The sequence below is a fragment of the Entelurus aequoreus genome, linkage group LG07 (genome assembly GCF_033978785.1).
Source record: "Entelurus aequoreus isolate RoL-2023_Sb linkage group LG07, RoL_Eaeq_v1.1, whole genome shotgun sequence".
NCBI classification, from domain to species: Eukaryota; Metazoa; Chordata; class Actinopteri; order Syngnathiformes; family Syngnathidae; genus Entelurus; species Entelurus aequoreus.
This window is the reverse complement of record NC_084737.1, coordinates 57806274-57829388: the sequence shown is the minus strand read 5'-3', so window position 1 is coordinate 57829388 and position 23115 is coordinate 57806274. Positions and strand designations below refer to the sequence as shown.

At 41.1% G+C, this 23115-nt stretch overlaps 1 protein-coding gene across 2 annotated transcripts in view; it reads left to right on the top strand.

Moving 5' to 3' along the window:
* Window positions 1-23115, top strand: part of LOC133654078 (transmembrane protein 47-like) — a 76837-nt gene that overhangs the window by 52245 nt on the left and 1477 nt on the right. The window contains exons 3-4 of one of the 2 annotated variants that reach the window (XM_062054075.1): window positions 6483-6623; window positions 21824-23115. The exon at window positions 21824-23115 is cut by the window's right edge and continues 1477 nt beyond it. In XM_062054075.1, the coding sequence (XP_061910059.1) occupies window positions 6483-6623; window positions 21824-22002 (320 nt within the window). In that variant the 3' untranslated portion in view covers window positions 22003-23115. Of the gene's footprint in view, window positions 1-6482; window positions 6624-7098; window positions 7228-21823 lie in introns of those variants that run through there. The other variant, XM_062054076.1, reaches the window with a different exon arrangement.

Here is a 23115-nt window from a genome sequence, read left to right as displayed (position 1 = left end):
CCACAATAGAAAAAGGAGAGAGTACATAGTTCTGTGAGGTCCGGTTGCTACGTTGCTAAATTAGCCTTAGCGTCGTTAGCAACAGCATAGTTAAGCCTTACCAGGCTGAGAATTTTTAACCGTGTAGTTACATGTACATGGTTTAATAGTATTGTTGATCTTCTGTCTATCCTTCCAGTCAGGGGTTTATTTATTTTGTTTCTATCTGCATTTGAGAACGATGCTATCACGTTAGCTCAGTAGCTAACTGTGTCACCGATGTATTGTCTTGGAGATAAAAGTCACTTTAAATGTCCATTTCGCGTGCTCGGCTCTCATTTTCAAGAGGATATAGTATCCGAGGTGGTTTAAAATACAAATCCGTGATCCACAATAGAAAAAGGAGAGAGTGTGGAATCCAATGAGCCAGCTTGTACCTAAGTTACGGTCAGAGCGAAAAAAGATACGTCCATCACTGCCTCTCAAGTCCTTCACTGTAACGTTCCTCATCTACGAATCTTTCATCCTCGCTCAAATTAATGGGGTAATCGTCGCTTTCTCGGTCCGAATCTCTCTCGCTCCATTGTAAACAAAGGAAAATTGTGAGGATATTACCTCCTCTGACGTCACGCTACTTCCGGTACAGGCAAGGCGGTTTTTTTTTCAGCGAGCAAAAGTTGCGAACTTTATCGTCGATTTTCTCTACTAAATCCTTTCAGCAAAAATATGGCAATATCGCGAAATGATCAAGTATGACACATAGAATGGATCTGCTATTCTCGTTTAAATAAAAAAAAATCATTTCAGTAGGCCTTTAACACTTTCAATTCATGGGAACGTTTTACCGACAAAAACAAGGTTGCGCCATGGGATCAGCTGTATCCCAAATAGTAGCAAACCTTTACCTGGAGGACATGGAAAAGAGAGCTTTGAGCTCTTTTACGGTATCAGCACCAAGTCGTTGGTACAGATATGTGGATGACACATGGGTGAAAATCAGAAACCAAGAAGTGCAAGTCTTCATTGAGCACAAAAACATTTAGTTCACACGTGAGTAGAGATGTCCGATAATATCGTCTGATAAATGCTTTAAAATGTATTATCGGGAATTATCGGTATCAGTTTTTTTATTATCTGTATCGTTTTTTTTGTTTGTTTTGTTTTGTTTTTTTAATTAAATCAACATAAAAAACACAAGATACACTTACAATTAGTGCACCAACCCAAAAAACCTCCCTCCCCCATTTACACTCATTCACACAAAAGGGTTGTTTCTTTCTGTTATTAATATTAAGGTTCCTACATTATATATCAATAAAATCAATACAGTCTGCAAGGGTTACAGTCCGTAAGCACACATGATTGTGCGTGCTGCTGGTCCACTAATAGTACTAACCTTTAGCAGTTAATTTTACTAATTTTCATTAATTACTAGTTTCTATGTAACTGTTTTTATATTGTTTTACTTTTTTTTTTTTAAATTCATTTTTTAAAGGACCTTATCTTCACCATACCTGGTTGTCCAAATTAGGCATAATAATGTGTTAATTCCACAACTGTATATATCGGTATCGGTTGATATTGGTATTGGTAATTAAAGAGTTGGACAATATCAGAATATCGGATATCGGCAAAAAGCCATTATCGGACATCCCTACAGGTGAGGATGTCAAAGACAGTAAGTTGCCTTTTTTGGACTGTGATGTCCACATTGGAGAAAACCGGGGCCTCCATGTCGGGGTTTACCGAAAACCCACACATACATAGGCATATACATGGGTATTTGAGAGAAGCCCTAAAAACCTGTGGTTACCCAAGCTGGTCGTTTGTAGAAAATGCATCAAGTTCCAGAAATAACAAGAACAGAATGGATGAAGAGGAAAAAAGTGACAGACGCAAAAATATATTCATTCCATATGTATCAGGCATGATTCATAATCTGGAATTAACTTTCACCAGTTCAGAGGCGAGAAAGCAGATCACCAGCTCATGATGTCAACATAAGCTTGTTACCTCTCTGTGATCAATGCACCGCTGAAAGTAGGTCCTCAACGTTAGCGCTTATAATAACAATATTGCTAATACTCAGGTCACAAAATGTAAATGGAGTCTGATTGATGCTTATTGGATGTTTTTAATGGGTTTTATGGTCACGAAAGACACAATCACGTCATGACTCCCATCAGCCTAATTGTTAGCTGACTTTGCTTGCGTTTGTTTATGAGTTAGAATACTTTTAAAGATACTTACATAAAGATTGTGAATGATAGGGAACATTCCAAAAAAGTGCAGTGCCCCATTAATACAGGTTCCTCATTAAAAGATGGAAAAAAAGAAGTGAATAATTAACTTTCGTAAGAAGTCTTAGTTCGGGGCAGCGCGGTGGAAGAGGGGTTAGTGCATCTGCCTCACAATACGAAGGTCCTGAGTAGTCCTGAATTCAATCCCGGGCTCGGGATCTTTCTGTGTGGAGTTTGCATGTTCTCCCCGTGACTGCGTGGGTTCCCTTCCTCCCACCTCCAAAGACATGCACCTGGGGATAGGTTGATTGGCAACACTAAATTGGCTCTAGTGTGTGAATGTGAGTGTGAATGTTGTCTGTCTATCTGTGTTGGCCCTGCGATGAGGTGGCGACTTGTCCAGGGTGTACCCCGCCTTCCGTCCGATTGTAGCTGAGATAGGCTCCAGCGACCCCCCCACGACCCCAAAAGGGACAAGCGGTAGAAAATGGATGAATGGAAGAAGTCTTAGTTCCACTTATTTACTTTTATGAAATTATAAACCATTTGAGGTCTTACTGTCATGGTCTCACATGACAGTTTGGACTTCCTTTATTTTCCCTTGTTGTGCAGCTGGGATAGGTTGCAGAAAATAGATTGGATGGTATAATTTCCTGTCCTGCTGCTTATTAACATAAGCAGCACCTTCACTTTCTGTTTTGTGTCCTGCCAGCACATCTGTTCCACATTAATTAGTTTTATTTAGTCCCACCTTTTTCCCTCCTTCACTGCTGGTTTATTGTCTTCTGTATGACACAGTGTGAGTTCCTATGCGACTTGTGTTGTGTCTGACATTTGCCTGGTACAGTACTTAATAGGGACCTCCCGCTTATACGTCTCCTACTTCATCTGCACCCTGGGATCACGCCAACAGCAACCATGCATGACACTTACCCTTTATTTGTACCTGAAGTATGTGCACCTACAGAATACTTATCCAGAAAAACTTACTTTCTCTTTTGCCCGAGGAATGAGTCTGGTGTTCAAGATTGTCTCGTCCACACACACTCGCAGGGAGCGCGTACACATATACAAAAGTAGTCCCCAAAAACAAACACTTACAAGTCATGTTATGATATAATATGCATGCAATAATGGTTAACGTTATTAGCTAAACGTTGCCAAATGACTATGACTAGCTGACAACAAACAAAGCTAAAGCGTGTTTATTACGTAGGGCTTAGTTCATGTTCTTAGGTGCTGAAAGGCGAAAGAGCGGGATATAACGCTTACAACACGCTGAAAAGTTGGTGACCTCTGGAGAGGTTGCAAACAGCCAATATAAGACAATGTTGAAAAAAAAAATTGTAATCATAGAATACATATATTTGAAAAATTTTTTAGAATTACCAATTCACTTTCTTCTATTGCTTCTTTGTGTTTTTTTTCATGTTGCAATCAAGACGAGGCCGCCTGTAAGCAGTGTTCCGAATAACAGCTTTTTATAACAACGGCGTTATACTAACTCTGTTACTTTTACTAGCAACCAGTAATCTAATGAATTACTTTTATCTACGAAACAACGCCGTTCGCGAGAAGATTGATGTAACCTTGCGCGCTATTTTCGATGTGGTTTTATTTCAGCAAAACCGTGTCAGAAACTCAAGTTCAATGCAGGAAATACCTTTTTACTAATGAAAGCAACAACCAGCACCACACTAAAATTAACTTGATATCAATTAGGAGGCAACATCACACAGCAAACAACACACATAAGTACACACACACATACCCACTGCTCATTTGAGGGAATAATGAACAACAAATCAAAGATTGAAGTGACAAGCTTCAATCATACAGGACAAGGAAACCACAGCCATCAAAGCAAATTCAATATATTTATTAACTAGCTCTAAAACAATCCATTTAAAATATTGACGTCACTACGAGTCTGAGCTAACAAACACAGCTGAGCGAGTGCTGCACTGTCTGGGCCCTGACGTCACATGTCACTTAGCAACAAGCACTGCCTTTTAAGGCACATATACACACTCTGGTCTCATGAAACATCTCAACTGTATATATGTCAGATATTTAAAGTTGTTTTTTTTGTAAAGTAATGCAATAATTACTTCAGAGTAATTAATTATATTTATTAAAGAGCACTTAAAAAAAAATTGTTTCTTCAAACTCGACAGTGCACCTAATGTACGGAATAATTCTGGTTTTGCTTAGCGACCTCGAAGCTATTTTATTTGGTACATGGTGAAATGATAAGTGGGACCAGTCAAACATAAGAGATACGTGTAGACTGCAATATGACTCAAGTAAACAACACCAACATTTTATATGTTCCATTTAAAAAAAAGATCATTACACACAGCGCTCGAAAATCTATGAAAATGTTTTAGTACGACTTTGGTAAGCTATGAAGCCGCACCGCTTGATGAATTGTCCTGTGCTTCAACATACGAGTATTAATATGGTGTGTGTATAAGGTAAGACATATTATCCGGCGGTTTGTTTCGCAAGATTATGCAAAAGAAACTTTTCTTACCTTCTGGTACCTGCTGATCTGTATTTGGGATCTGCGTAAGTCCTGAAAAATTGCGCGAGTCCGCCTTTGTAGTCTGTGCCGACACCGTAGTCGATATGTCGTAGTCTTCTTTTTCTCGGTCTTCTTGTTATGGGACATTTATCCTCCGCTGTTGACATTTCTAATATAAAGTAGTGTAAAGTTATTACTTATATCTGTCAGTAAACTTGCGATGAAAGCGCTAAAACATACTGGTATAGTGAGTTGACATTATTCACCCAAGGAACTTTAGTTATTAGAGAGTTCCGGTTGGCGGGTTTTTCACGGGACACATTTCCGGCGTTGTTATTGCCCTAGTGAGCCACGGATGAGGAGATGCTGCTCCGTTATTGATTGAAGTAAAGTCTGAATGTCATTAAAACAGTTAGCTCCATATTTTGACACTTCTTCCACTCCTGTCCTTGCACGCTACAACAAAGATCCATCGAAGGTGAGCCACGTAAATAAGACCACCCACAAAACGGCGCATCCTGAAGCGATGCTCAGAAAGCGACTTGAAGATAATCCTTAAAACATAATCTATGCAACATTTTGACTAAAGAACCACCCTAACATGGTTGTAGACCACAAGGAAGTGTTTTCAATGTAGAAAAAAAAAAAAGACTCCTTTTTAATGCGCCCTATAATCCGGTGCGCCTCGAAAATAGACCATTCATCGTCAGTGCCCCTGATAAATGATAAATGGGTTATACTTGTATAGCGCTTTTCTACCTTAAGGTACTCAAAGCGCTTTGACACTATTTCCACATTCACCCTTTCACACACACATTCACACACTGATGGCGGGAGCTGCCATGCAAGGCCCTAACCACGACCCATCAGGAGCAAGGGTGAAGTGTCTTGCTCAAGGACAAAACGGACGTGACGAAGTTGGTAGGAGGTGGGGATTGAACCAGGAACCCTCAGGTTGCTGGCACGGCCACTCTCCCAACTGCGCCACGCCGTCCCCCATATAATATAATCCGTTGCGCCCTATGGTCCGGAAAATACGGTAATTTCCTTAGTAATTCAATTACATTTTTGACAAAGTGACCACTATAATACATTTTTAATAGTAATTTTTCAAACCTTGCCTGAGAATTTTTTTTAGATGGGGGATAAACACACTAAGACTCCAAAAGTGTCAAATGAAAAACCAGAAAAATCACCAAATTTGTTGCTAGTCGTTTTTGACAAACCTAATATAAAGGGGCCTAAATACTGGCTAAATATAGCTACAATATGTGTAGAGATTTAAAGCTACAGTAACCATCAAAGTATTTACTTCAAGCAAGCACAGCAGGTGCGATGCAGACCACTGCAAGGGCTCTATTGAAATTGCTCTGTTTAATTTTATTATTCTGCCGTTTTGAGGCCATTGACATGCATGAAAACCCCAAATTTTGCAAGCATGTTAGTTAGGTGTAGCAAAAAGAAAATTCATTTTGGGTGTCTTGAAAATTACATTTTAAAATTGTATCTCCAGTTTAGTTTGTTCTTTTCAAGCAAGCCTATTAAGCACAAAATCTAGGAGGATGATATTTAGAAAAAAAATTGCGAATGTGTTGTGAATTTGCATGAAAATTTAAATAGTGTCCTAGTACCTGAACAGTGCTTAGGTTTGGCCAAAAGAGCGTTTGATTCAGAAATTGTAATTAGTGTTTTAGCTAACCGTTATTTCCTTCGTTTACGTGTCATCTCTTTTCCAGACTGGCAGATTGTCACGCTGGCACTGTTGTTAGGGGGCGGGGCCCTGGTGCTGATGTCCTTCCTGGTGGCTCTGGTGGCCGTGTGCATCGGCACCAGGTGGCGATTCTACGGCCCTGTTGCCTTCATGCTGTTCACCACAGGTTAGTACACAGGTCACACAAGTTCACATCAATGACAAACACCATAAACTGGTTCAAAACACCATGTTTTTTGTCAAAAAAAGAAATAAATATCATGATACATTTCCTTTCATCCTTCTCTCTTTATCTTCCATTCTTTGTTCTTTCCTTTTTTTGCCCCTGCATGTACAGTAGAGAAAGTAACTATTTGATCTGATTTTGTAAGTTTACCTTCTTACAAAGACATGATTAATCATGAAAGTACTTGTTACGGCAACAAAGGAGGAAATGAGACTGAAGTTAAATGTGTGCAAAATAATATTTGATATAACAAAAGACAAAATTAACATATATGTCCAAAGCAAATGAATGTGCCAAAAACATGACTGGAACAAGGCCCCAGCCATCAGCCAGGAAAGAACAAGCAGAGCAGACAATTAGCAGAGATAGGAATCCTGGAGCTCTGAGCGGATATTCCTTCCTTCTCTCCAATTAGCGAAACCACGTGCAGGTGTGGGATCTGCAAACCAAGAGGGAGCGAGAGAAGAGCAACCAAGCAGGCAGGAACACAGAGCCCTTGCTTGCAAACGTGAAGAGGAGGAGGCGCCCACGTAGGCCTGAACACTTTTGGCCTATGTCAGAAGTGGATATGAGATAGTTGAGGTCCGACAGCGTCTTTACGGCCCAGAAAACTTAGCTCGAAATGGTGATGTAACCAAGGGCAACAGAGCAAGCACCTGGTCACCAGGAATAAACTCCCTGTACACAGAATGCTTATCATACTGCTTTTTAATTTTACCCTGAACTACAGCAACACACTTCTCGGCCACCTGGTGAGCTTTATATACTACGAACCTAAAAGCAATAACAAAATCAATCAATTTATTTGAAGGGTACGGCCTTTCCTAGTTGAACTGCAACAGCGCCAGCCGACCACAAACTATGACTGAACACCAGGGGCCGTACTTATCAAGCTTCTCAGAATTACTCCTAAGAAGTCTGCTAAGGGTTGACTTAAGAGTAAATAAATGATTCGCTGAAAGCTGCACTTAAAAGTTAGTTATCAAACGTCTTACTCACACTTTCAGCGAAGTGTAGGACTGAATCTTAAGTGTCACACTCAGAGCTGAATTACGACATTACTATGTGCCGTAAACGGAATTTTAGGTGACGTCATTTCTGTGTCCATAGAAATGACCAATCACGGAAGGGAATCCGTTGTCTAAGAATAAAGAAATATCTTGGAAATATTTAATTGGACAATGGGAGTGTATATTTTGACAATAAACTACAAAATAATACAAAACAAACTAGTCCCCGCCGGCACTCACGCTACCGCTCCCTCTCTTCTCTTCTCTCGCCCACACACTCACTGACGTCACTCACCTCACGGCCACACACATACGCTATTGTCATAACATTTTCTTTCCAATTCATTAATTAGGCAACTAATTTGAAACTGGTGTGGGTGGCTCTATATATACTAGCCCACTGCAGCCACATGCAGAAATCAACATGGAATCGAAAAGTATTAAATCTGTGACAAAAATAATACCCGCTCTGTCTAAACGATACCGTTTGATCAGCTGCTCGTCATCAAACAAATCCAGGACATCGTTCCGCTCCCTGAATGTTCGCGCACGTCTCTCTCGCCTCAGTGCCATCCCCTGCTGGCAACTCCTAACCACTTAAGACACCTCTGAAGGTCTCTTAAATATCGTGGAGAGTAGGAGTGATTCTTAGACTTAAGAACATTGATAAAAAGCTTTTATTCTTAAGTTTGAGAGTAGGACTAAATTTCGCAAATTCTCAGGACTTAAGTGTAAAATGGCACTCTAAGAAGCTTGATAAGTACGGCCCCAGGTCATTAGGACTAAACCCTCTACTCTCCTGGACCGCTTCCTGTGCGGCCAACAACAAGAACCACGCTAGGGCTTCCTCCCAGTCACCTTTCATCTGGACACAAAAAGAACGCAAAATGGACTTGAGCGTTTGATGAAACCTTTCTAAAGCACTTTGACTTTGCGCCTGATAAGCAGAGGACACGTCATTTGTTATTTTTAACTGTTTTAAAACTTGTGCAAACAATTTGGAGCAAAAAAATGGATCCTTTGTCTGTTTAAAGAACCCGAGGCAAACTAAATACTAAAATACAACTGACAAAGCACGCACTACATTGTTAGTTGTAATACCCGAGAGGGACAAGCAGTAGAAAATGGATGGATGGATACTGTGCAAAGGCAACTCTGGCACATTACGGTTAACAAATACTGTGTACCAGACCTAGCCGGTGGCAGCGGACCCACACAATCTATATTTAAATGCTGAAATGGCTGCCCAATACCTGGTGTAGGACTAAGTGGCACTGGTTGTACAGTTTGATTTGGCTTATGAGTCACCTGACATGTAGGGATGATGTTTGATAAGAAATTATCGAGTTCGAGCCTATTATCGAATCCTCTTATCGAACCGATTCCTTATCGATTCTCTTATCGAGTCCAGATAGGTGGTTGTATATGGAAAAAAACACACAATATTTGGTTTAACAAAAGCTCACTTTTATTATATAAGAAAACAATTTAATCTAATAAATAAATAAATATTGACTGTTACCCACCTAAAAAAATAAAATAAAATAAATAAATATTGACTGTTGTTACCCAAAGTATATTAAGTGGGATTTTTTCAGAAAAACAAATATATACAGTAACACAAAAACAACCTGTCTCTGTGATCACTATAGGTGTATAAATAATAATATAGTGTTAAATAAAATCAGTCCCTTGGGCACAAAACTGAAAATAATACAGCTTTCCAAAAAGTGCAATTCTGCTGCTATTTGACATAACTGTTTGTTATGATGCTTTGACATTTTTGCACTTTATTTCTTTATTGACAGAAAATTCTATGAAGAGAAAAGTTGTTTGCAAATGTGGATACAATGCTAAAAAAATGAAAAGTTAAAGCTAAAAAAAGAAATACCCTTTGAGTTAACATTATTTCCTTATATGGGGAAAGATGTTATGAGCTAGGGAATATAACTACACTACCCAGCATGCAACGGGAGTGACGAGCATGCGCGGTAGCCCCGAAACGTGTTGTTGCATATCGTCACCCGGCAGCTAAGAATGAGCACGCTGTGAAAGTAAACGTCAAGAACTCAGCCAACACGCCTCGTCTGCATTATTTATAATTAGACAGACAACACATATACAGTGTGATTTTGTTTTGTTTACAAGGAAAGAAAAACGAAAGTTAAAAAAGGGAGATGTCATATATATATATATATATATATGTATGTGCTGCGGTTGTTTTAAGAACGTTGCGACAGCTGCCGTAAAGGAGGTACGTTGCTAGCCTGGTTGCTATGTTTCCGGTTGGTCGTAAAAGTGTTCTTCATGTGTTTGTACCCTGCTCAAATCTCTCAGTAAAGTTCTTCATTGGATTATACCTTTTGTTTTGAACTTTATTACACCTTGGAGCGCTTTTTCCCATCCATTTTTTTCCTGCTTTCGCTATCTGCGCCTAATGACTGAGCTACGTGACGTCATTTCTTGTGATGTCTCACGGAGCATTTCTGGTCGGGACGGGATTCGTTCCCATGGATTCGAATAAAGAACCAACTCTTTTTCTTTACTATAGTGGTCTCGATAACGGGTACCGGTTTTCAAAAAGGGATTCGAGTCCGAGGACTCGGTTCTTTTCTTATCGAACAACCGAGAAAACCGGTCTCGAGTATCATCCCTACTGACATGTATGACAGGACTTACACTACGCCGACTTGTCTCTTGTCAGAAGAGGCCAAAAGAAATACCTTAACCTGATCATAAGTTGTCCTGACCCCAAGATGGCCGCTCTGGTTGTGAGAAATCTGTAACAGCATCACAAAACTTTAAAAAGGCACCACCTGGCACACAGGATCACCCACAAAACCCTCTGAGGTGTCCATTTTCTCATCAATGCATTATTGTACAGAAAATAACAGTGAGAAAGATCTCTAAACTCAGAAGGACAACAAACCAAATCCAAGAGTTGTCTTAAAGTGAAATCAGACTTCTGCTGTTCACCAGATTGTCGCGAGGCATTGACTAGGGAAAAACAGGCACTGAAACATCACAATCAAAAACCTCCAGAACTTCCTCATTCTTATCGCTCAATTTATTTTCAACGTGTAACGTACGCTAAATGCTTCAGGAAACTGCATATCATTTTCATCAGGCACACTACATACCACAGGAACAGTGGACACCTGGGCTGGAGGCGAAATGTCAGCCCAGACCCGCAATAGCATTACCCCAAATCATATTGACCCCATCCACTGGCGATGCTGGACACACTCCTATGGTCACTTCATCCTGAAAGAAATCACAATGCAGTACTGTTTTATGATGTGCCACATTCAAAACTTAACTCCATTCCCAACAGGACTGTCAGAGACAGTAGAAGTTTGACCTGAAAACAGCAACGCAGAAATATTAATCAAGTGTGTCACGCTAAATTTTAACACACACACTCCTGCCGATCAAGGATGCACACACCCCTCTGTAATGAACGGTAAAAAAGACTTCGTCTGGCATCACTTTTGCCACTGTGGGAACCCTAACAGACACAGTACGAGTGGGTGAAACCTGATTAGAACGAGATACAATTGCAGAGCAGCCACTTTTCCAACGTCCACTCTTGTGACTAACTCCAAACGTTCTCAAGCTCACGTAAAAGACGACCGGTTTTAACCCCCACTTATGGTGTATTTTTGTAAAATGATGCTTAGTGTCACAAGCACCAAAACCAGCATTATTGTTCCTAGAATGTCTCAGATAATTATCATTGGCCAGTGCAGCAGCGTCTGCAACAGTTTTAACTCCACATTCACCAATATATACTGAAATATGCTCAGAAACAGAATACTTTAACTGCTCCAGCAGTATAAGCTCCTATAAGTCGTCAAAAGTTTTAACTTCAGCTAACCAACACCTGCTATCAATATGTCTAACCAAATCAAGCATAAACTCCAAGTGTTTGATATCTCCACGTTTCCAACTACGAAATTGTTGCCTATACACCTCTGCACCAACTTGTCTGCTTTAAGCACTTCTGCTTTAACTTCAACATATTTACCCCTGTCAGCACTACTCAATAGCATTAACACACGTAGCCTCGGACTAGCCATGAGCCTCTGCTAAACTCTCAAGTAGAGAGAAAAAAGTTTTAGGGTCTTTCTTATTAAACTTAGGAACAAGCCTCAAATAAAAATATTTCATTATTTTCTGCTTGCACTCCCGATGTGTGCTGATATCCAGTTGAGCTATGCCCAAGACTGCCCTGTCTCGCTAACTCAATTTTCTGTCGCTCAAGATTAGCATTTCCCAAATCCTGCTTCTTTTTCACTTTTCTGCTCCTGCTGTACTCCCATTTTCTCCATTAAAGCAATTCTTTCTGCTATTCAAAACTCAAACCAATGACACCTAAAGGTGAAGCTACATCTGCTCTATGCTTTTTTGCCTTGAGAAGGCCACTTTGAAGTAATTGATTTTTCTATTTGTTTGTTTCTTTGTGTCTTTAAAATCAGCTTTATAGTACTCTGCAATCTCCAATTAACTGTCTCCTAGTGCAGTCGTCCAAACCAGTGGTTCTCAAATGGGGGTACGCATACCCCTGGGGGTACTTGATGGTATGCCATGGGGTACGTGAGATTTTTTTAAAATGTCTGTCAAAAAGAACTGTGAAAAGAAATGCAACAATGCAATATTCAGTGTTGACAGCTAGATTTTTTGTGGACATGTTCCATAAATATTGATGTTAAAGATTTCTTTTTTTGTGAACAAATGTTTAGAATTAAGTTCATGAATCCAGATGGATCTCTATTACAATCCCCAAAGAGGACACTTTAAGTTGAAGATTATTTCTATGTGTAGAAATCTGTATTTATAATTGAATCACTTGTTTATTTTTCAACAAGTTTTTAGTTATTTTTACATATTTTTTTCCAAATAGTTCAAGAAAGACCACAACAAATGAGCAATATTTTGCACTGTTATACAATTTAATAAATCAGAAACTGATGACATAGTGCTGTATTTTACTTCTTTATCTCTTTTTTTCAACCAAGAATGCTTTGCTCTGATTAGGGAGTACTTGAATAAAAAAAATGTTCACAGGGGGTACATCACTGAAAAAAGGTTGAGAACCACTGGTCTAAACCATGCTCACATGGTCACTTCAACAAACTCCACTACTTCATCCATGATAAACACAAATACAAAAGCCTACAGAAGCTTAAGTGTTTGCTGAATGTACACCAACACAAAGACGAGGCAATCCCACTAGCTACCTAGCCAAAAACCTTACAAACTCAACCCAAGTCTTCGGGAAGCCTGGCAATGTATGCGTTAGATACAGACCGCACACATACACAACCAGCAAGCTGGCAAACAAGCGAATCCACGGCGCACTCCCAAGCCAAAGTAGGGAAAAGGGAAGCTGCAACCCGCACTTTTAAAGTACCAGTAGATTGAAAAACAAGTTGACTTTTTATGCTTAATTGTGTTTCATTGAATATCTAACCATATCCAATTGTATTTACAATCCGCAAAGTATGTGAAAACACTGTTTGAACATCATAAAATGCCACAAATATCTTCGGCAATTTACGTAGCTTCTACGTCAATGTAGTAACTTTTCTGCACTCTGACCATAGTATCAGATCAGTCATACCGGAAATGCGTGCTGTTTATCATTCACAATCCTTATATAAGACAAGAACACATATGCTTGGCTTTTTTTATGCATTCAAAATCATGAATAAATAGCTAACAATTGACTCAACAGATCGAGGGTCCTCTGTTGCGCTCATTATACTCTCTAAAGACATCCAGAAACTGCCAACAATATTCCATGTACATGTCGTGACCTGAAAATTTACCAAATGTGAGTGATATTGTTATAAGCGCCAACGCAGACAGGCTTTTAGCGGCACATTGATAGCAGTGAGCTAATGCTAACTTAAGCTACTGTTGTTGGCACACTGCTTCTGCTTTGTCTCAAACTTGCTAAAAGTAAATTCTAGATTATAATTCATGCAGCTGACACCTGGTAGTAGATGATTGGGGCCATGGACTGAGAGGCTGGTCGACTTTGACGTCACCAAGGTGGCCACAAAGACACAAAAAGACGCCTCCTGCAGGAACTTTTTTATCCAACCTTCGTGAGGATTGCAATTAATTAATCTAGATGGATTTATGTGAGCGTCCCGTCAGCCGGCATTCCAGCGAGAGTGGAAATATTACAGTAAGTTTGTTTTATTCTGGTTTGTTATTGTTTGTATGTTTACCACCTAGCAATGCTGCGGATGCTATCGTGTCACAATAAAGCTGCATCCGGGTAGCAGTTGGCTTCTAAAACTTATTGCTCATCCTCTGTGTTCGGCTTCCAAATTATAAGGTCCTGGATCATATTTTTTCCAAATGTAATAGTTGTTGGCTTTCACAAAGTCTTCTTGATTAGCATTGTTGATGGGGAAGGGTTTTTGGGTTCCTCACGCAATCATGTGACTAGCTTCCTCATTATCTCTCAAAATGGCTCAGGAATCTCCGTGAAATTGATACTATTTTGATCATATCTGTTTATTCGGAAACATTGGATGTCTTTAGGTGTCAAATAATATATGATAGTGATGGGTCCGGCAACACCGATGCATCGGCGCATGCGTCGAGCTCATAGAGCGATACCCTGTGTCGGTGCGCGTATCGCTTTTAGAAAGTCACGTGACCGAACACGAGCTGTTTTGGTCACGTGACCGCTCATGAGCTGTTCTGGTCACGTGACCGCTCATGAACTGTATCGCACTGACGCCTGCGCGCCAAACTGTGTTTATTAGGAAGCGGCGCAATGCGTGTTGTTGACGAACACCATTAGGGCCGCTTGTTGTCACTGTCACTCAAAGTTGCATTTCAAAATTACACAGAATAAATGTGTTTATTTTGTTTAGAATTCAGATGGGTTTGATTTGGTGCGCGGCATATATTGGCTGTGCGGCGCACGGTGTGCGCGGAGGACACTTGAGCACTGCGCGATTGCGCAGGCGCGCACCTTAGAGGGAGCGTTGCTCACAGGGCACAGAGGAGGCGTCAGTGCGATACAGTTCGCGTATCGGTCACGTGACCAAAGCAGCTCATGATCGGTCACGTGACTTTCTAAAAGCGGTACGCGCACCGACACAGGGTTTCGCTCTATGAGCTCGACGCATGCGCCGATGCATCTGTGTGGACCCATCACTACTGTTACTAGAGAAGGTACAGGAATGACGGCGTGGCGAAGTTGGTAGCGTGGCTGTGCCAGCAATTGGTTACTGGGGTTCAATCCCCACCTTCTACCATCCTAGTCATGATACATGTTCACATTATTTGACTGTATCTAAAAAATATATTTTTATTTAAATGAAGATATGAAATAATCCTAAATGAAATACAATGTTTTGGTTTATATTATTGTATATACTAGGTCATAATATCAGTGTCAGTTGAGTCGGTCCATAGGTTGCCTGTAGGGATTTTTAATGTCCAGCAGATGTCAGTATTTAGTGACACAGTATCGACACAGTATCAATACAGTTTTGCAATGTGTCGAAACGCTTCATGAGGCCTCATCAACCCATCACTAATATATGATAATAGCTTCAATGTACAGACAACTTGTTTTTCCACTCTACTGGTACTTTAACTTCCGCACTAATGCACAACATTGGGAAACACCGTAAAGCCTACTAGGGTTTCCTCTTCTTTAAATTTTCAGTGCACATTAGAAGAAATAGAGTACCTTCTGGGTCTTGATAACAGCTGTAGCTGACCAAAATCATGGACAAAAAGTGATCTGTACTTAAAGTTCAGCACGACCCGTTTCCAGTGAGGGTTGGACTCCGCCAAGGCTGCCCTTTGTCACCGATTCTGTTCATAACTTTTATGGACAGAATTTCTAAGCGCAGTCAGGGCATTGAGGGTATCTGGTTTGGTGGCTGCAGGATTAGGTCTGCTATTTGCAGATGATGTGGTCTTGATGGCTTCATCTGGCCAAGATCTTCAGCTCTCACTGGATCGGTTCGCAGCCGAGTGTAAAGCGACTGGGATGGGAATCAGCACCTCCAAGTCCGAGTCCATGGTTCTCGCCAGGAAAAGGGAGGAGTGCCATCTCCGGGTTGGGTAGGAGATCTTGCCCCAAGTGGAGGAGTTCAAGTACCTCGGAGTCTTGTTCACGAGTGAGGGAAGAGTGGATCGTGAGATCGACAGGCGGATCGGTGCGGCGTCTTCAGTAATGCGGACGCTGTATCGATCCGTTGTGGTGAAGAAGGAACTGAGCCGGAAAGCAAAGCTCTCAATTTACCGGTCGATCTACGTTCCCATCCTCACCTATGGTCATGAGCTTTGGGTCATGACCGAAAGGACAAGATTACGGGTACAAGCGGCCGAAATGAGTTTCCTCCACCGGGTGGCGGGGCTCTCCCTTAGAGATAGGGTGAGAAGCTCTGTCATCCGGGAGGAGCTTTAAGTAAAGCCGCTGCTCCTCCACATCGAAAGGAGCCAGATGAGGTGGTTCGGGCATCTGGTCAGGATGCCACCCGAACGCCTCCCTAGGGAGGTGTTTTGGGCACGTCCGACCGGTAGGTCGTGTCGTACCCAGAACACGTTGGGAAGACTATCTCTCCCAGCTGGCCTGGGAACGCCTCGGGATCCCCCGGGAGGAGCTGGACGAAGTGGCTGGGGAGAGGGAAGTCTGGGCTTTCCTGCTTAGGCTGCTGCCCCCGCGACCCGACCTCGGATAAGCGGAAGAAGATGGATGGATGGATGGATCCCCTAAGAACGCGTGACCTATCTAAGGTATAAGATGTCACAGGGAAAACCCTCTAACACGCCAATCAAAAATGCTCATCCAGCTCCACTAAGACTTTACAAACCACTCAAAGAGCTGATACAATGCACCAAAACCGGATTACAAAAACACTGGTTGTTTAAGACGAGCCCCCACTTGTTACGGCTGGCTTTGGGCGGCAACGACAAAGGGGGAGACAAAACTAAAGTTAAACGTGTACCTAATAATATTTATTGTAACAACAAAATAGTATGACAAAACTAACATACATGTCGAAAGCAAACACAACTGGAGGCTGTTGGTTGGGGAGCAGAGAGTGGACTCCTGGAGCTACCAGCTGAAATTCCTTCCCTCCAATTAGCGAAACCAGGTGCAGGTGTGGCACCTGCAAACCGAGAGAGAGAGAGAAGGGCAACCAAGCAGGCAAGAAATCAGAGCCCTTGCTCGCTAACACAAGGGAGAGGCCTGAACACTAAGCCCCTCCCACAAGGCCTGGGCCGTAACAGTAGTCCTAAGTTCAATTTGTTTGTGTATAAAAGACACCTGTCACTCAAACACTGTTTTCCATTCAAACCTTTCCACCACCATGGGCAAGACCAAAGAGCTGTCAAAGGACCTCAGGGACAAGAGTGGAGACCTGCACAAGACTTGAATGGACAAAACGACTGTCAACACAAATCTTGATGAGAAAAAGAGCACAATTGATGCAATAATTGATACTTGTAAGAAACACGAGATAACAGTCAATCACCCTCACTCTGGAGCTCCATGCAGGATTCCTCATGGTGGGCTAAGAACGATTGTGAGGAAGGTGAGGGAGCAGCCCAAAATTCCAAGGGAGGAACTCCTTAAAAATGTCAATGGAGTTGGGAGCACAGTCAGCTAGAAAATAATTAGTAACACATTTTTCTGTAAGGGATTGACATCCTGCAATGCTCAAGAATGCTGATTGAGTCACACAAGGCGACACAGTGAATGTGTTGAGGTCACATGACTACAAAATGGAGGTTTGGACATGTTTATTTGCAGAGAAATGTTGAATATGTCAAACATGGAGGTGCAGACATTCTGTTGCGTAATGTTTCTCTCACAAAATCCTTCCTGACATGTTTGCAACGTTGCTGACCAACTATAAGAAACTTCAAGTACATTACTACAAGTACAAACAACTTCAAGTACACTACTACAAGTACTGCAACTAAGAAAACACTACAAGTACACTACTACAAGTAGTACAAGTACAAGAAAATACAACTACACATTTACAAGTACTACAAGTACAATAAACTATAAGTACACTACGACAAGCACTACAAGTACAAGAAACTACGAGTACACTACTACAAGTACTAGATTGACAACAAACTTCAAGTACTGCAACTAAGAAAAAACTACAAGTACACTACTGCAAGTAGTACAAGAAACTGCAAGTACACTACTACAAACCCTGTTTCCATATGAGTTGGGAAATTGTGTTAGATGTAAATATAAACGGAATACAATGATTTGCCAATCCTTTTCAACCCATATTCAATTGAATGCACTACAAAGACAAGATATTTCATGTTCAAACTCATAAACTTTATTTTTTTTTTTGCAAATAATAATTAACTTAGAATTTCATGGCTGCAACACGTGCCAAAGTGGTTGGGAAAGGGCATGTTCACCACTGTGTTACATGACCTTTCCTTTTAACAACACTCAGTAAACGTTTGGGAACTGAGGAGACACATTTTTTAAGCTCCTCAGCTGGAATTATTTCCCATTCTTGCTTGATGTACAGCTTAAGTTGTTCAACAGTCCGGGGGTCTCCATTGTGGTATTTTAGGCTTAATAATGCGCCACACATATTTAATGGGAGACAGGTCTGGACTACAGGCAGGCCAGTCTAGTACCCGCACTCTTTTAGTATGAAGCCACGTTGATGTAACACGTGGCTTGGCATTGTCTTGCTGAAATAAGCAGGGGCGTCCATGGTAACGTTGGTTGGATGGCAACATATGTTGCTCCAAAAGCTGTATGTACCTTTCAGCATTAATGGCGCCTTCACAGATGTGTAAGTTACCCATGTCTTGGGCACTAATACACCCCCATACCATCACAGATGCTGGCTTTTCTACTTTGCGCCTATAACAATCCGGATGGTTCTTTTCCTCTTTGGTCCAGAGGACACGACGTCCACAGTTTCCAAAAACAATTTGAAATGTGGACTCGTCAGACCACAGAACACTTTTCCACTTTGTATCAGTCCATCTTAGATGAGCTCAGGCCCAGCGAAGCCGACGGCGTTTCTGGGTGTTGTTGATAAACGGTTTTCGCCTTGCATAGGAGAGTTTTAACTTGCACTTACAGATGTAGCGACCAACTGTAGTTACTGACAGTGGGTTTCAGAAGTGTTCCTGAGCCCATGTGGTGATATCCTTTACACACTGATGTTGCTTGTTGATGCAGTACAGCCTGAGGGATCGAAGGTCACGGGCTTAGCTGCTTAAGTGCAGTGATTTCTCCAGATTCTCTGAACCCTTTGATAATATTACGGACCGTAGATGGTGAAATCCCTAAATTCCTTGCAATAGCTGGTTCAGAAAGGTTTTTCTTAAACTGTTCAACAATTTGCTCACGCATTTGTTGACAAAGTGGTGACCCTCGCCCCATCCTTGTTTGTGAATGACTGAGCATTTCATGGAATCTACTTTTATACCCAATCATGGCACCCACCTGTTCCCAATTTGCCTGTTCACCTGTGGGATGTTCCAAATAAGTGTTTGATGAGCATTCCTCAACTTTATCAGTATTTATTGCCACCTTTCCCAACTTCTTTGTCACGTGTTGCTGGCATCAAATTCTAAAGCTAATGATTATTTGCAAAAAAAAAAAAAGTTTATCAGTTTGAACATCAAATATGTTGTCTTTGTAGCATATTCAACTGAATATGGGTTGAAAATGATTTGCAAATCATTGTATTCCGTTTATATTTACATCTAACACAATTTCCCAACTCATATGGAAACGGGGTTTGTACAAGTACTAGATTGACAACAAACTACAAGTACTGCAACTAAGAAAAAAACTACAAGTTCACTACTGCAAGTAGTACAAGAAACTACAAGTACACTACTACAAGTAGTACCATAAACTACAAGTACAATATGTACTACAAGTGCGAAAACTACAAAAAAGTACACAGGAACTTGTGCTAATTTGGAGTGAGGGTGTTGACCTTGTTTATTCAACTCACATGAAGTTACAGCCTCGTATACAACAGTCACCATCAGATTATGCCATCCATACACCAACACTCTGAGGCATGACTGGTTAACACATTCTCAAACTGTTACACAGGCACTGCAATTACAAGAAACCTTCTACACCAAATACTAAATCACTTTTTGTATTTTAATCAAATACTTATTTACCTCCATCAAATACAAACCCCAAAACCGGTGAAGTTGGCACGTTGTGTAAATCGTAAATAAGAACAGAATGCAATGATTTGCAAATCCTTTTCAACCTATATTCAGTTGAATAGACTGCAAAGACAAGAGGGTCATACCAAAGACTATAAAAATGGGACCCATTACCTCCCTGCTTGGCACTCAGCATCAAGGGTTGGAATTGGGGGTTAAATCACCAAAAATGATTCCCGGGCGCGGCTACGCTGCTGCCCACTGCTCCCCTCACCTCCCAGGGGGTGATCAAGGGGATGGGTCAAATGCAGAGGACAAATTTCACCACACCTAGTGTGTGTGTGACAATCATTGGTACTTTAACTTAACTTTAACTTAACTACTTAAAGTTTAAACTGGAAAACTATTTTTTTGGCAAATATTAGCTCATTTGGAATTTGATGCTTGCATTATGATTCAAAAAAGCTGGCACCAGTGGCAAAAAAGACTGAGAAAGTAGAGGAATGCTCATCAAACACTTATTTGGAACATCCCACAGGTGAACAGGCTAATTGGGAACAGGTGGGTGCCATGATTGGGTATAAAAGCAGCTTCCATGAAATGCTCAGTCATTCACAAACAAGGATGGGGTGAGGGTCACCACTTTGTGAACAAATGTGTGAGCAAATTGTCGAACATTTTAAGAACAACATTTCTCAACCAGCTATTGCAAGGAATGTATCATCAAAAGGTTCAGAGAATCTGGAGAAATCACTGCACGTAACATTGAATGCCCATGACCTTGCATCCCTCAGGCGATACTGCATCAAAAAGCGACATCAGTGTGTAAAGGATATCACCGCATGGGCTCAGAAACACTTCAGAAAACCACTGTCAGTAACTGCAGTTCGTCGCTCTATCTGTAAGTGCAAATTAAAACTCTGCTATGCAAAGCGAAAGCCATTTATCAACAACACCCCGAAACGCAAAGTGTTTCAAAGTGATGCAAAGTGGAAAAGTGTTCTGTGGTCTGACGAGTCCACATTTCAAATAGTTTTTGGAAACTGTGGATGTCGTGTCCTCCGGAACAAAGAGGAAAAGAACCATCCGGATTGCTACAGGCGCAAAGTTGAAAAGCCAGCATCTGTGATGGTATGGGGGTGTATTAGTGCCCAAGACATGGGTAACTTACACATCTGTGAAGGCGCCATTAATGCTGAAAGCTACATACAGCTTTTGGAGCAACATATGTTGCCATCCAAACGTTATCATGGACCCCCCTGCTTATTTCAGCAAGACAATGCCAAGCCATGTGTTACAACAGCGTGGCTTCATACTGAAAGAGTGCGGGTACTAGACTGGCCTGCCTGTAGTCCAGACCTGTCTCCCATTGAAAATGTGTGGCGCATTATGAAGCCTAAAATACCACAACGGAGACCCCCGGACTGTTGAACAACTTAAGCTGTACATCAAGCAAGAATGGGAAAGAATTCAACCTGAAAAGCTTCAAAAATGTGTCTCCTCAGTTCCCAAACGTTTACTGAGTGTTGTTAAAAGGAAAGGCCATGTAACACAGTGGTAAAAATGCCCCTGTGCCAACTTTTTTGCAATGTGTTAAATTCAAAGTTAATGATTATTTGAAAAAAAAAAAATTAAGTTTCTCAGTTCGAACATTAAATATCTTGTCTTTGCAGTCTATTCAATTGAATTTAAGTTGAAAAGGATTTGCAAATCATTGTATTCTGTTTTTATTTACTAAAAACGTGCCAACTTCACTGGTTTTGGGTTTTGTACAAATTAACATATAAACTTTTGGTTTGTTTTTGTTACCTTCTTTCTCTTTCTAACCTAAGGTAAAGTAAGCTAACTAAATCAAATACACCCCCCTCTTTTACAATAATGCACACGTTCTGCCATTCCTTTTACCCTCTCAGTTGTATCTGCTGTGTCAAATGAACATGTTTTCTTCTCTAGTGGTTCTGCAGACCTGCAGCTTGGTGCTGTACCCCATCAAGTTCATTGAGAGTATCAACCTGAAGATTTACCACGAGTTCAACTGGGGCTATGGCCTCGCCTGGGGCGGGACCATCTTCTCTTTCGGCGGTGGCGTTCTCTACTGCCTCAACCTCAAGAGCTATGAGGTGTATTACTAGCTCCCATCACACCTACGGTACATGTTTGGAAAGGTTATCAGGAGGATCCTCAGGGCTGGGGGGGGTCAGGATACGGTTCGGGTTATTAGTTGTGTTAGAGCCTAGAACTCAAGGATTGTTGCACACAAGTTTACACTGCCGCCTCTATGACGTCGTGTGGCTGAAAGAACTTCTGTAATATTGTCAGTGAAGAGCTAACAAATAGCTATGGAAGAGGTTGGACTTGGATGTGCAGGCCTGCAGTGTTTCTGCAAGGTTTACGTTTGTGTCGAGGTCCTTCACAGTTACATTTCTAAAAAGTTCATAACAGAAAGCAAAAGAAACTTTTCAAAGTAATTCACACGGTCAAAATCAGTCACTTACTGTAATATAATAGAAAGAAAACACACACGGTCTGGATACAACCCATCTCTTCTTTCCCACATACATGACCATACTATCATTGTCATCCTTGCTTTGTCCCAAGGCTATGGAAATGGATCAAACAATTCAGGCAGTCTATTATATCTGTTATAGGTTAAACCATCTGTCAGTATTGGCAGGGTCTGCTCATTCGGATCGGTCAGACAGTTGCACAAATTAGCTAAAAGCTTCAATGCTAAAAAAATGAGAAGATTATAGCACATGTTGATGATGGCATATTGTCATGACTGACTGATAGCAATCTGCCATTGATCTTTTAGGCCAGACTTTGCAAACTTATCATCTTCCGTAAAACAATGCCTAAAATGTGAAGATAATGGGTTGAAAAGCTTATACACTTAGGGCCTGATCTACTACAGGTTTGCGTGTATTAAAACACGTGCAAACTTGGTAGCACACACGCAAAGCTGATCGACTAGCAAAACAGCTGACCATCAGAACATCCACACTACTGGAAGGCGAAAATGCAAATTTCCTGCAGGAGCTTTTTTGTGTATTTATTTAGTTCGCCTGAAATGTGTGTGCAAAATGGCAGTTGTACAAAAATAGCTGTGAAAAAGAAGGTGATTGTTCTGCTGCCTAGTCGCACGTATGCTTGTCTACATATGTACTGTCAAAAATAAAAGTATAATACATATCGTCTATTCGGCAATACTATTTTCTAATTTTGTAGCTACTAGATGACATAAG